Raw genomic sequence first — 13,054 nt, forward strand, 5'->3', positions numbered from 1 at the left:
AATGCCAGGTAGGAAGATTGCATTAGTGAGAACATATGGGCCCCTGTTAGGATTGCAGAACTGAGGCCACAAACCATAACCTGAAATTGCAAATTTATGAAAGGGTCATTGAAAGCAAGCAAGCAGGTGGCCCATGGGAAGAATTTAAGCAATCTGTTATGAGTTATGTAATGGTCACAATATATGTTAGAGGCGCTGGGAGATAGGGAAGATGGATGCTTTGCCAACAAGGCAGTGCATGGTAGAAAGTACAGTGTAATAGGTGAGGAAAATTTAAATGGCATTTGTCTCTAGTCAGAGACTACTCTCCAAACCAAAACAGGAAAACAGTTTCTGACAAATTCCTAAAACCAAAAAATAACAACAACAACAACAACAACAAAAAGGAAAGGAAAATAGGAATTTCAAACCAGAAAATAAAGGCTTTCTCTATTTTTTTTTTTTTTTTACCTATTTGAGGTACATTCCCTAAATCTATAGCAAGTAATAAAAAGCGTATAGGGTATTTTCCACAAGAAACAATAAAGCATGATATGATACAGAAGGTTAAAAAAGACTTATAACAAGTAAATTGAGCTTTTTGAAGACTAAATAGAATGCATACTTTAAAAAAAAAATAGGACTCTTAAAAGATACTAGAATTTTTTTTTGCCTTTTTGCTGTGTGTATAAAACGTCACCTTTTACTGCTAGCAAACTTAGGACTACTTTTTGCCGGAAAAGAAATGCTGAGGACATGGTTCAACTTTCTAATTTGAGATGACCATTCTGGTCAATCACCTTCAGTGAACAAATGCCTGCTATTTTATAGGTCGCCTTGAGTTTTTAAAATATTCTTATTGTTAACAAAACGTAACACTTTAAGAGATCACAGAATCTCTCTCTGTCACACACACACACACACACACACACACACACACATGCTCAAAAGTACCAAGTCAGGCCCGGCAGCTGCAGAGAGATTACATCATAACTCAGCTGTGCCTGGATTACCACTTCACACTGGCAGCATTCAAGGTTAGCAAAATGAAATGGCAGCACAATTGGTCAGCAGCTTCTCTTCTTCTGGAATTTTTCCAGGTTCTTGAAACAAACAGACAAACAAACAAACAAATGAACATAAAGCTGCAATCACTCTTGCATTGATTTCAAAACAGTAAACTAGGCGGTTTCCTTGGAGAAGCAGAGCCCATCCAGAAGACAGCAGCTGGAAGGCCTCCAGACAGGGACCCTTAACAGCTCTGCAGGGCTAGCTCAGGGGGAACATCAGCCACCAAGGGTGTTCTGCAGAAGATCAGCTCACGGCAGCTGCTGAGACCTCAGGCTGTGTTCAGCTCCGAGGTGTTCTGGCTAGGTGGCAGGTGAGAATCCAGGTTCTCCTTGCACCTCTCCAGGTCCTGGAAGTATGGGTGAGACAGGGCACTGTAGGCGGATATTCTTTTGGCTGGATTAAATGTCAAACACTTCTGTAATAAAGAAAAGATAACTGATAGAAAACACGTCAATGTAAATAATGTGCTTACATAGTTATCTATTCACTGTCATGTATTAAGTGCATCTACCATGAGAATGAATATTTATGTCAAGGGACACTAAATAATATGTAGACAGTACTCACCTTATATATGTCCTTAATGTGTAAACTGCCTCTCAGGAAAAGGCCACACCTTTTGGGTGCCTGTGGGCTGTTGCTTACCCAGAATTTTTCTCCAAGCCACCCCAGGTCCCTTAAAAATATTATCATTGTAGTATGCACATATCTTTATTTAGATAGTGTAACTTCTTACTCTGCCCCAAGGCTGCACAACCCAGAGGCAGGAATGCCTTCTTCTAATTCACATCAAGTTGCCACGTGGGCTAGCAGCAGCCCTACTAGGAGTCCATCAGATTAAATTCAAGGTGAATTAGGCTGACAGCTCAAGTGTAGGGATACTAAGGTGAACGGCTGGTCCTTGCACTTAAGGACCTCCTGGTCCTAGTCCAGTAGTTGGGGCAGTCTGGCTGGGCTACTGAGCTATAAAGTGAAAGGAGGGAAAGGGGAACCTTTGGAGCAGCAGCAATGTCCACTCTAAAAATGTCAAATTAGTCAGAATGTGTCCCTAATCTCAGTCTCAATTCTACTCCCTACCCCAGGTAATCTTGTTCTTTAAATCCTCTTCCTCCTCTCCTTTCATTAACACCTCCTGCTGAGCACCTTGCAGGTGGCAAGCACTAATTGACAGGAGTAAGACCCACCCACTGCCCTAGGAACTCACAAGTAGGAGGGAAGCTATACGAGCTTCTCCATCCTCATGATGCAGTGCCCACTGAAATGAGCGAGGTAAATGAAACATCTATGAATTTCAGTCCTCTGTGTAATCTAAAGACTTTGCATTATTGTGATTTACACAGACCTCTTCTATCTAATCTTGGTTTCTGCTCCCAGTCCTAGTCAGGTCCTCACTGGATTAGGGACCCCTCTAATATTCTGTTGAAAGATACTGACTGAGAAAAACAAGTACAGACAGAAAGTGCTACATAAAGTTCCAGGCGATTCTTGGGTCTGTTGAAATCTTATTTATCCTGCGCTCCCTACCAGGCCATGGGTGCCAGCCTCCCTATAGAGTCAAATCAAAATGCTAAAGGGCAAGCAGAGGAAAGAGCCTGTTTGTAGAATGGTTCCACTGTCTCCAATAGCAATAAACATCTTTAGAAAAGCTTTGCAAGGACTGAATTCCCAAAGGACAGGCATTTCTCTTCCCAGAGAAAATTAGGCAGTGGCCTTAGAAAACGAAGCAACCACTTTAATCTCCAGAACAAAGGAGAGAGAAGAGTTGTGGGAATATGTTCATGATATAGAGACATGTCCCTAGAGGATTATGTGGGAGGAAGCCCTTTCCTCACATCCGTACTGATGGCTTAAAGCTGGGAAGAGGGTGGTGAGAAAGAGAACTTCTTAGCCAAATGTGGGGGTGCGTGAGAATCTCAAGTTGGAAGTCTTAATACATTTTGTCCTATAGAAATATTGTTAGAAAAGGTGGTTAAGTTCTGTTATTGTTCTTCCTTAGGAACAAGGTGGCTGGCTTGAGAATTAATTCAAAAACCTTGTGTAATCATATTGTTTCTGCAAGAAAATTTAATTTGATTGGCAAATAATTAACTTATAAAATGAACTTTTAGAGTCACAACCTAGTCAAGAGTTGTATACTATGGTACATTGGATAATTTTTAGTATATATTCTCTTCTGTCCTCTCCTTCCATGGGAGGAGCATTCTTTCCTCCATCAAAGTTGGCCTTGGCCATGGAACTTGCATTGGCCAGTGAGTTGGGCAGAAGTGGCCAGGTGCTTCTTCCAAGCCCAGGCATTCAGGGGGATCGTATATTTCTGCTTGGCCTTCTGGGAACATCCACCTTCTACCATGAGAAAAACATGCCCAAAGAGCTGTTGCCTCTTTGGTGTGACCCCAGAATGAGAAACATGGAGAAGACCTCTACTTGACGCACAGGCTGAAGCAGATATCAGAGGCTGTAAAGTCAGGAGATAAAGTATACACTCATTATTTATTGGGTTCCAGACACCAAGAACAGCCCATTAGGTATACTCTTCTACCTATTGGTCTGGCCTCCAAGTACAGGAAATTACGTACAAGTTCAAATATTATGAGTTTGAGTCTTAAACAGAACACGGAAATCCTTATTTTCAGTGAGGTATTTTATATGTGCATGGCACATGAAATACTTAATAAACTGGTAACTACAAGTATTGGTATATAGTTTCTTTGGAAAAAATCTTCCCAAAGTTGTGACTATTTAAGAAAAGGCACATGAAAATGTCAAGTTGCTTTAAGTGGCATGAAACTGTAAACAAGGAAACATAATGTTTACTTCTAAAGAAACATATGTCCAAGTGAATCAAGAGGCTTCAAAGCCTGCATTGAAATAAACATTCAAAGATGGCAGATTTAAAGAGATCAGAAAGACATTCTGGAATCAAAAGCCACCAGCTGCTGCAAGTATGGAAATGAAACCTATGGAGAGACTGTAGCCTCCTGCCCTGCGTGGCTGTGGCACGCAATGCCTGCAGCAGTCGCTGAACTGCTATTTGTGTGATCTGGACAGGGCAAATCTCTCATCAGCACAGTGCAGACCATCTCTGCATAGCACGAACTTACCAGAAGTAGGTCTTTGCCTAGTTCATCAATATCGGTTACAAACTTCTCAATCGGTTGGGCAGATTTTGAATGAAATGCTTGCCTGGGAAGGGCAACATCTCTAGGCCAGTCCTCCTCTCCTGGGAGTCCAATTACGCTACAAAAAAACCACACATGGACATGAGTATTAGCTGTTAAGTGGAAGCTATTTTCTCACCAAATTCTAGAGAAAGGCAAAGTCTAAGGGGCAGGCATGGGGTAGAGACTCCAAGACAACCTCCACTTTATTTATGACTGCTAGGGTCTCTCATTGATCTCTGTCCTACTGCAATATGGTGGTCACAGGGTACAGGGTAATCTCACAGAAGAACTGTAAAATTCACTGGGATGAGAGAAGAGAGTGCTCTGGCAGCAGATACTAAATGTAAGAGATAATGGAAAATATATTACCAGGTGGTAAGCTCTGACTTACGGACAAAGCAGGACCTACTGTATTCAAAAGAGACCCATGTTGGTATACCCTCCTGTATGCTCAAGAGTGCTTTTTACGTTCTGAACAAACACTCCTGTGTTGACATGCTTTTATGACACTCATCCAACATGGTTTATTAACATATCAATTTGGTTGCATTTTCAGTTAAAGAGTAATTCCCTGAACAGTAATTACATACATTAGAATCAGACAGAAAAATGAGGCTAAAAGGTACGTTAGTCCTGTCTTATGCAGACACTATTTTGTAAAGGAAGTCTATGGTATTCCAAAGTGAGCAAACAATAAATTAAAAGAGTACCATTTATGTTTCCTCTGAAAACCATCTGAGATCAGAAACGTGAAAAGAACAGCAAATGATAAAAAGAGCACAGGCTTTGGAAATAGGCAGACTTGGGTTGAAATTCTGAACCTGCAGGTAAGGGCAAATCACTTAACATCGATGACCCTCTCTGTCTTTATGTATGCAACAATGATATTTTATAGTTATAATCAGGATCAGTTGCAATTTGTATAATTTTATATATAGTCCTACATATAAATCCATAATTTACATAAAATACATAGCACAGTATGCACCTGACATACAGTATACACAGTCAATATCATACTTATTATCATAATTAGAAAGTAATGTTATTAATCCAAGATGCATAGAGAATACATCACTACTATATTAAAAATATGAAGTACTTGGATCCTATTTATGTGTAACTTAAGGTTCTTCAAAAATATTAATGGGTCAGTGGCCCTATATAATTTATACATTATGCAGATATTTATGGTTTATGTTTAAGTGGTAAGTAGGTTTGAACAAGGGAAATCAGACGATGCAGGAACTTATTTTTCACACAGACTCTGGATAACTCTGAACTAAAAAAAAAAATAATCATTTAATGGACAGGATATATAGCTATTCAAGTACTGGACCAAACTGTTTTAGCTATAGTTAGAAATGGTGCTGGCCTACGTTAGGGTCTTCTTGGCCTGCACTCACTGGGACTAAGGCCCATGAAGGGCTATTGTCATGAATGTATATACAGGTTTCACAAAGACATGTTGGTAAATGTCCCAGGATCTGTAGGGCTTTGTTCCCCTCTCCCTTACCTAAACCTACCAGGCCTCAGACCTCACTTGGGAAGAGGACATACTCCTGTTACCACTGTAACTATCCCTGGGTGTCTGGAGGGGCAAGATACTACAATTCTACCCCTGTTAGGCATCCTTAGAGAGCCACCTTATTTACTGAAGCAGATCAAGACAGAATCATAGACATATTCTCTGGAACCAATGAAGAGAAATAACAACTTGAGCAACATATAAATTTGTTTCACAGCAAAGTCTGCAACAGAAGTAAAAACAAGTAAAAAGTAGAATACTATTAATTATGAAAGGAAATGCATGTGCATGTGTTTGGACAGAATAGGACAGGGCAGAGGAAGAAAAGAAGAATGTTTATTAAAGACCTTTTAATATTTTCTTTTATTGTTTTTTAGCTTTTAGCCCTTTTTATTTTATTTATTTATCCACTTTTTACAGAGTCAGGGTTTCACTCTGTTGCCCAGGATAGAATGCAGTGATGAGATCATAGTTCACTACAACCTTGAACTCCTGGGCTCAAATGATCCTCCTGCCTCAGTCTCTCCAGTAGCTGGGACTACAGGTGCATGCCACTGTGCCTGACTAAGTTTTTACTTTTTGTGGAGATGGGGTCTCATTGTATTACCCAGGCTGGTTTCCAACTCCTGACCTCAAGCAATCCTCCTGCCTCGGCCTCCCAAAGTGCTGGGATTACAAGCATGAGCCACTTTTTATACAAATATTTTTGCATATCATCAGTCACCTAGAAATTGATTATAACAACTCATAAATAATTTAAAATCTTTTTATTTGCAGCTTTCAATATATTTATATTGAGTTAAATCTTGAAAATATGGTCAACTGAATGCCAGAAGCCTTCAGAGATACAGTATCTCTCTGTATATATGTGTATAAATACATACATAACTGTTTATATCTATCTGTCTATCATCTATCTATAGATATAACTTTAAGTCTATAACCTCTGATTCCTGTAAAGACCTCCTGAGACATGTAGGTCAGGTATGTTATTCCTGTTTTACAGGTGGGGAAACAGAATGAGGAATGAAATGAACTACTAAAGTCACACATAGTGAGTTCAGTCACGGAGCCCAGAGTGAACCCAGCTCTCCCTATTCCAGCAGTTTATTTCCGTTTACGAGGACATTCCTCCTAAAAATGCTGTAAAATGTCATGGGCTAAAGCCATTGTTTCACTTTCAAAGTTACTTGCTGTTATTTGAAAGTTTAAATCTTTCTAAACACAGAAATGTTTTTCTCTTTAAGAGTATGTGAATTTGGCTTTCCTTTAAAAAAAAAACAAACCTCAGTTTCATGTCCAGTATGAATTTTTATGGTCCATATATGAGTATTGTGAAATTCTGATAGGTCCATTAAAAAGTGCTTGCATCAAATTCCACTATTTGGACAGCTGAATATAAGCCTTAAAAGCTGACATTTATACTGGAAAGACTGACGGGGCACAAAATCTATAAATGACAGTGATGGTGGAGACTAAAATAATTTTTCAAGTACTTTAGCAGTGACACTAGGGTGCAGCATTGTCCCTTTTCTCTGGCAAGGTAATGTATTCAGAAGAAAGTGAACATAATTTCAGTGACACAATGCCAGAAACCATAAAGTAAAATCTAAAGGCACAAAACATAGAACTTTATGGCTTCTTTTCTGCTGGCAACTTAGGATTGTTAGGCTTTTGCCAAAAGTGGAATTGGCTTTTCCTTGGAAACAAGTCAAACATGCTGGTGAAATGTTCCTTCTGGTCCATTTCACTGGCTTCACGTACTAAGGGGTGCTAACAATGTTGACAAGATTGCAGACATCCGTGCTGGAGGTGGACACAACTCCCAGGTGGTATAAGTCAGGGAAAGAAGTTGACGGCCTTCAGTGCCTGGCAAGCTGATTGTAGTAAAGATTGTCTTTCCTTTTATCAGTGTCACTGGTATGTCTGACTTCCCCAGTTCCCTCTTTAAGATCACCTGAACACAAAATATATTCAATGGTCATGGGGAAAAACAGAGGGAATCTCATCATTGAACGATCAAAGAACTTGCCATTCGGAAGCAGGGGTAATATGAAGGCTTTGTGTTGAATTTATTCATTGCACAGGGTGGTCAGTAGTAGCAGCAGTAGTATCAGCTGCCCTGCCTGGATCCAGGAAGTTCCAAGACAAAAAAAAAAAACAAACCCCTAGCAAATGTTCTTTAGGCCTTAAAGCCACTGGTTTCTGACTCAGCGGTAGCACTGGCACTGACAGAAGTCTATTGGAGCTGCTTCTAGTCACCAAGAGAACAAAGTCAGTTTCCAGTTTTATTAACCATTTTAAGCAGTCATGCTTGAGTAGATAGTGCTGAAATATAATTCTGTTTTTTAGGAGCACTTTTTTGTAGTCTTACAGACTTCAAATTTTATAAAAATCACCGAGATTCCTATAAAATGTCACAGACCAGTGATCAGGGCTATTTTTGGTTTAGAACTCCCATTTTCTTCCTACTCCACCCCAATTCCAACAGGCTTGGCAAACACACAAATCCAAAAAAGGATGCCATACTGCATGCTTTGTGAGAAGAAATGCCCCAGCTACATTCTAGAAACATCAAAGCATACACACCCTCACATGCACAAACATGTAGACATGAATGAAACAATGCAAATCATCGAGGAGCTATGGAACAGACAACTGGAACCAAAGAATTTGAGCACAAGAAAGGATCTTATAGAGAATTTAAGTCAGAGTTTTGTGTTTCATTTCTCAGATGAAGAGGTTAAGGAACAAAAAAGTTATATAATTAATGATGAATTATAATAACAGCTAACATTTTTAAAGCAGTTATTATGTGCCAGGCACTGTGTAAGCCCTTCACAGGGTGTTTTAAATAACTTTCTCAAGCTTGCATAGTTATTTAACCACAGACTTAGGATTAGAACCCAGGATTCTCATTTCCCTATGTTGGAGCTCCAAAAAAAATGGGATGTGTAGCATACCATCCTTGGCCCAGGAAAACAAAACACAATAATGCAGAACCATCTGGATGATTGAGGAGATTCAGTGGGGACAGGAAGCTCAGTGGACAAGGATGGGTTATGAGGCCACCAAGTGTCCCTCTCTAATGGTGGGTACATTTGAAATGACCACAAGCAGAAGACATATCTGAACTAAAGAACTGGAGCTGAGCCAAGAAAAAAGAGGAGCAGCAAAAAGATCCACACAAGCAACACACAGGCTTCCAGAGCAGACCAGTCAGGCCCATGTCTTGATGGGCTCTGCATAAAAAGAGCACTTCCACCATGTCCCCACTCACCACACAAACAGTAACACTGTCTGCAGCAGCAGCTTGCGGTAAGAAAGACAAGAGATAAACATATTACATGAATGTCAGAAGAAAGTCAGTGTACAGGTTTGAATCATGCAGGTGCTGATATAAAATTGTAATTATTACTTACTCCAAGATTTTTCCTAGTTGATCGACATCTGAACTTCCACGAAAAAGAGGCCTAAAAGAATAAAGACACATTTTAAACAGCGAAGTTCCTCCGGTTACATTTCTTTCTTTTTTTTTTTCTTTTTTGAGACAGAGTCTCGCTGTGTTGCCCGGGCTAGAGTGAGTGCTGTGGCATCAGCCTAGCTCACAGCAACCTCAGACTCCTGGGCTCAAGCAATCCTCCTGCCTCAGCCTCCCGAGTAGCTGGGACTACAGGCATGTGCCACCATGCCCGGCTAATTTTTTCTATATATATTTTTAGTTGGCCAGATAATTTCTTTCTATTTGCAGTAGAGACGAGGTCTCACTCTTGCTCAGGTTGGTCTTGAATTCCGGACCTCGAGTGATCCACCCACCTCAGCCTCCCAGAGTGCTAGGATTACAAATGTGAGCCACAAGCGCCCGGCCCTCAGGTTACATTTCAATCATATTTGTCATTATCATCACTTAACAGGAAGCACAATATTCTTTATGGGTGGGGAAGAAGTAAAGAATTGAGATATCTTTCCTTTGGTAAATGAAGGTTTTCCTTGCATTTCACTTATGGGAAGGATCTCTCATGAATCCCTGGTGGTACCTGACTCCCATGTTTCACAATCATGAGTATCCCATTTGCAGTCATAGTAGCAACAGTGTTACCATCAAATACAGGTCTAGGTTTCAAAGTTCTACTTAATTTCCTGGTGGGGTCAAATACATCACGGTCCTTGTCTCAAACCATGGGATTCTCTGAAATTGCTCTCAGTGAGATCCTTCTCAGAGTACCCTTTCCACACTCCTCTGCTGCCAGAGTAGTTCCTCATGGGTCTCTTTCCTTCCCTTTGTCCTGAAGGCTGCAGTGAACCAGCTCTGAGTCTATTTTGCTGATTATACCCCTTTCTTTCCTCCCAATACTAGAGCAGCCCACTGTTACAAGTTCTAAATCTTAACTCTGGGCTTCAGAGGCAGTTGTGTCCTCTTCTGAAAACACCATCCTCCTTATCTACCTCGAGTAGTTCAATAAGCTCACTTTGGGACATTCCTGGCATTTTCCCAAGTAGACCAAAAAGCCCCGTGAGGGAAGTGACTTCTTGGTTTCCCAGTAACCCTTGTCCTAGTGTTTTACCTTAATGGATGCACAGGTGTTAAATATTTTATTTGATTTTGTATACACCTATGGTACATAAGTAAATGTTTCCTAACTCCTTGCCCAATGAATGACATAAACAGGTATTTGTCAACACTAATTTTTTTCCCAAGTTTCTACATATAGCACTGATCAACAGTAAAATATTTTTTTTAAATTGTAGCCTATTATCAGGGAGCATATTTCTTTTTATATTATATATCAATTTATAAAGCAGTAAACTTGACCTCTTAAATACTTTCTATGCACAAAAAATGAACTTGTTATACAGGTCATACATGGAGAATCCTGCAAACAGTCATAGCATTTCAGTGGTTACAAGACACCTTAAAATTCCTCAACCATACTTTCTAATCATGTTGGTATTCTTCAAAATAATTATTCCCAAACGCAATGGAAAGGAATTTACTTATGGCAATGTTATGGGCTGAATTGTGTTCCTCCTCCCCCAAATTCGTATGTTGAAGCCCAACCCCCAGTATCTCAGAATTTGACTGTATTTGGAGATAGGGACTTTAAAGAGATGATTAAGTTAAAATGAGGCTATCAGGGTGGGCCCTAATCCAATCTGACTGGTGTCCTCAGAAGAGGAGGCCATTTGGACACACTAAGAGACGTCAAGGGTGCACACGCATATAGAGAAACGCCCACGTGAGAACACAGTGAGAAGGCAAGCCAAGGAGAGAGACCTTAGAAGAAAGCTAACCTGCTGACACCTTGATCTTGGACTTCTGGCCTCCAGAAATATGAGAAAGTAAACTTTTGTTATTTAAGCCCTTCAGTTGGGTATTTTGTTTTGGCAGCCCTAGCAAACTAATATAGGCAACTTGCACATCACTAATGCAGCCAAATTCATAAAGAATCATGAAGCTGGCTTCTAAAAGAAATCTAAACAGGTCTTAAAAGATAACAAGGTGAGAAATTAAAGTTTTTTCTAAAACTTTCAATAAAAAGGGCAAAAAATTTGGAATCTTAACAGCTATTCTTTATTGAGCATGAATATTATATCTGGCATAGTGCCAAGTGCCCCAAATATGATCTCATTTAATTCTATATGGAATGCCCGATTTATAGTAGACCTACAATAAGGGGCAACTAAACACACACACATGCACACATGCACGCACACACGCATGGTGGGAGATCTCTCTTTTTCCTGGCCAATATTATACACAGATGATGACGTAAAGTATTTCACATGGTGAAAAAGAAAGGAAGGGGCCATTTTTTCACCATATGGTGAGCTCCTAAGTCATAGCCTAATAGTCTTTCCTCGGGGGTCACTATATATTCCCTACATATGTTACAATTCTTACAACTTTATTAAGAAAATAATAAAATTTTATAAAGGAGGAATGCCAAATTTTCCAGTAAGGATTAAAGCATTCTGAATTGGCAATGGGCAATATCATTTCTTCTTCTGTATCCAGTTTTGCAAAGAAAGCTCACTCACCATGCATTAGTCTCTCACCATGTATTAGTCTATCAGAGAGGTGAATTTTCTCAGGTCAAATTACAAAGGGGACCAAGTTTCAGATTATATGCTTTTTCAAACAAACAACTTAAATCACATATAAATATCATTTGTAATCTAAATAACAGTGGAAAACAATATTTAGAAGTAGGGTATGTTTTCTAGCAGATGAGAAGTGTATACTGATATGTCTGCTATAAAAAGGAAATGATTCATGCATAATGGAAGATGAAAGATTTTGTTTAGCTACAATACTTTCATTGTACTTAAAAGACACGGAAGTCATGGGTTACCCTATAGAACACCTTTGTAGCCTGCATTTGACCTGCAGCTATGCTTTAACTGCTATTTTTCTTGATTAGTAGAGAAATTTTCCATGTTCATAAAGTGATCTTTTGAAAAATATTACCCAGGGGAATATCTTCTATTTTATACTCACTCCCATGTTCCATTCTAGAGTTGTTATCTGTTAAAATAGATAGACTTATCACCTTACAGTTACCAGCTATTCAAATAACCAGATTAAGCAGGAAATCAGTTAATTGATTTGCTTATTAAACACTAATTCAGTGATCACCCACTAAGCATATAGGGCAATCAGTGAGTGCTGGGAGGTACCCAAATATACATATATATTTATACATTAAATATAAATTATATTTAAAATTATATTATATATGATCTTTATATAATATACATATATAGGTATTCAAATTATATTATAAATTTATATTTATATAACAAATTTATCAAAATATAACTTTATAAATATTTATAAATTTAAATACACACACATATTACCATAATAATCCTTCTCCCACAGAAGACAAGATACACAAATGCACGATCATTAAATAGAAGTTTCTCTCATTTTACTGGTGGGAGACAGAAGCCCAGGGTAATCGTTTCATCTTTACTAGAATGTTAGGAGGTGGTCTGATTAACCTCCTTTTACAGATGAGAAGTAATTTATCTGAGGAAACACAGATGAGTAAGTGGCTAAGCTGGTCTGTCTGACTTCAATGAACAGCAAAATAGAGGCAGTGTTTTAGAAAGATTAATTTGGCAGGGGCTTACTGAGTCAATCAGAGGGGATGGAGACTGAGCCAGGGAGGTCAAGGGGGAAGTCAGTGTACAAGTCAGATGACAAGGGCCTGAACTAGGTGGGACAAGGAAATGGGAAGGGATGCAAAGACATTAAGGGAAGATGATCAGAGCTTGGTGAAAGACTGAACGGGACTTGGAAGGAGAAGTA

At 39.2% G+C, this 13,054-nt stretch overlaps 1 protein-coding gene across 4 annotated transcripts in view; it reads right to left on the reverse strand.

The window, feature by feature from the left end:
* Positions 1-653: 653 nt before the first annotated feature.
* Positions 654-13,054, reverse strand: part of CDK6 (cyclin dependent kinase 6) — a 197,762-nt gene continuing 185,361 nt past the window's right edge. For all 4 annotated transcript variants that reach the window (XM_045565172.1, XM_045565174.1, XM_045565171.1 and 1 more), the window contains exons 6-8: positions 9,162-9,212; positions 4,152-4,287; positions 654-1,465 (exon numbers count right to left, since the gene is read on the reverse strand). In XM_045565172.1, the coding sequence (XP_045421128.1) occupies positions 1,319-1,465; positions 4,152-4,287; positions 9,162-9,212 (334 nt within the window). In that variant the 3' untranslated portion in view covers positions 654-1,318. The remainder of the gene's footprint in view (positions 1,466-4,151; positions 4,288-9,161; positions 9,213-13,054) is intronic.

Source organism: Lemur catta, chromosome 11 (genome assembly GCF_020740605.2).
Source record: "Lemur catta isolate mLemCat1 chromosome 11, mLemCat1.pri, whole genome shotgun sequence".
NCBI classification, from domain to species: domain Eukaryota; kingdom Metazoa; phylum Chordata; class Mammalia; order Primates; family Lemuridae; genus Lemur; species Lemur catta.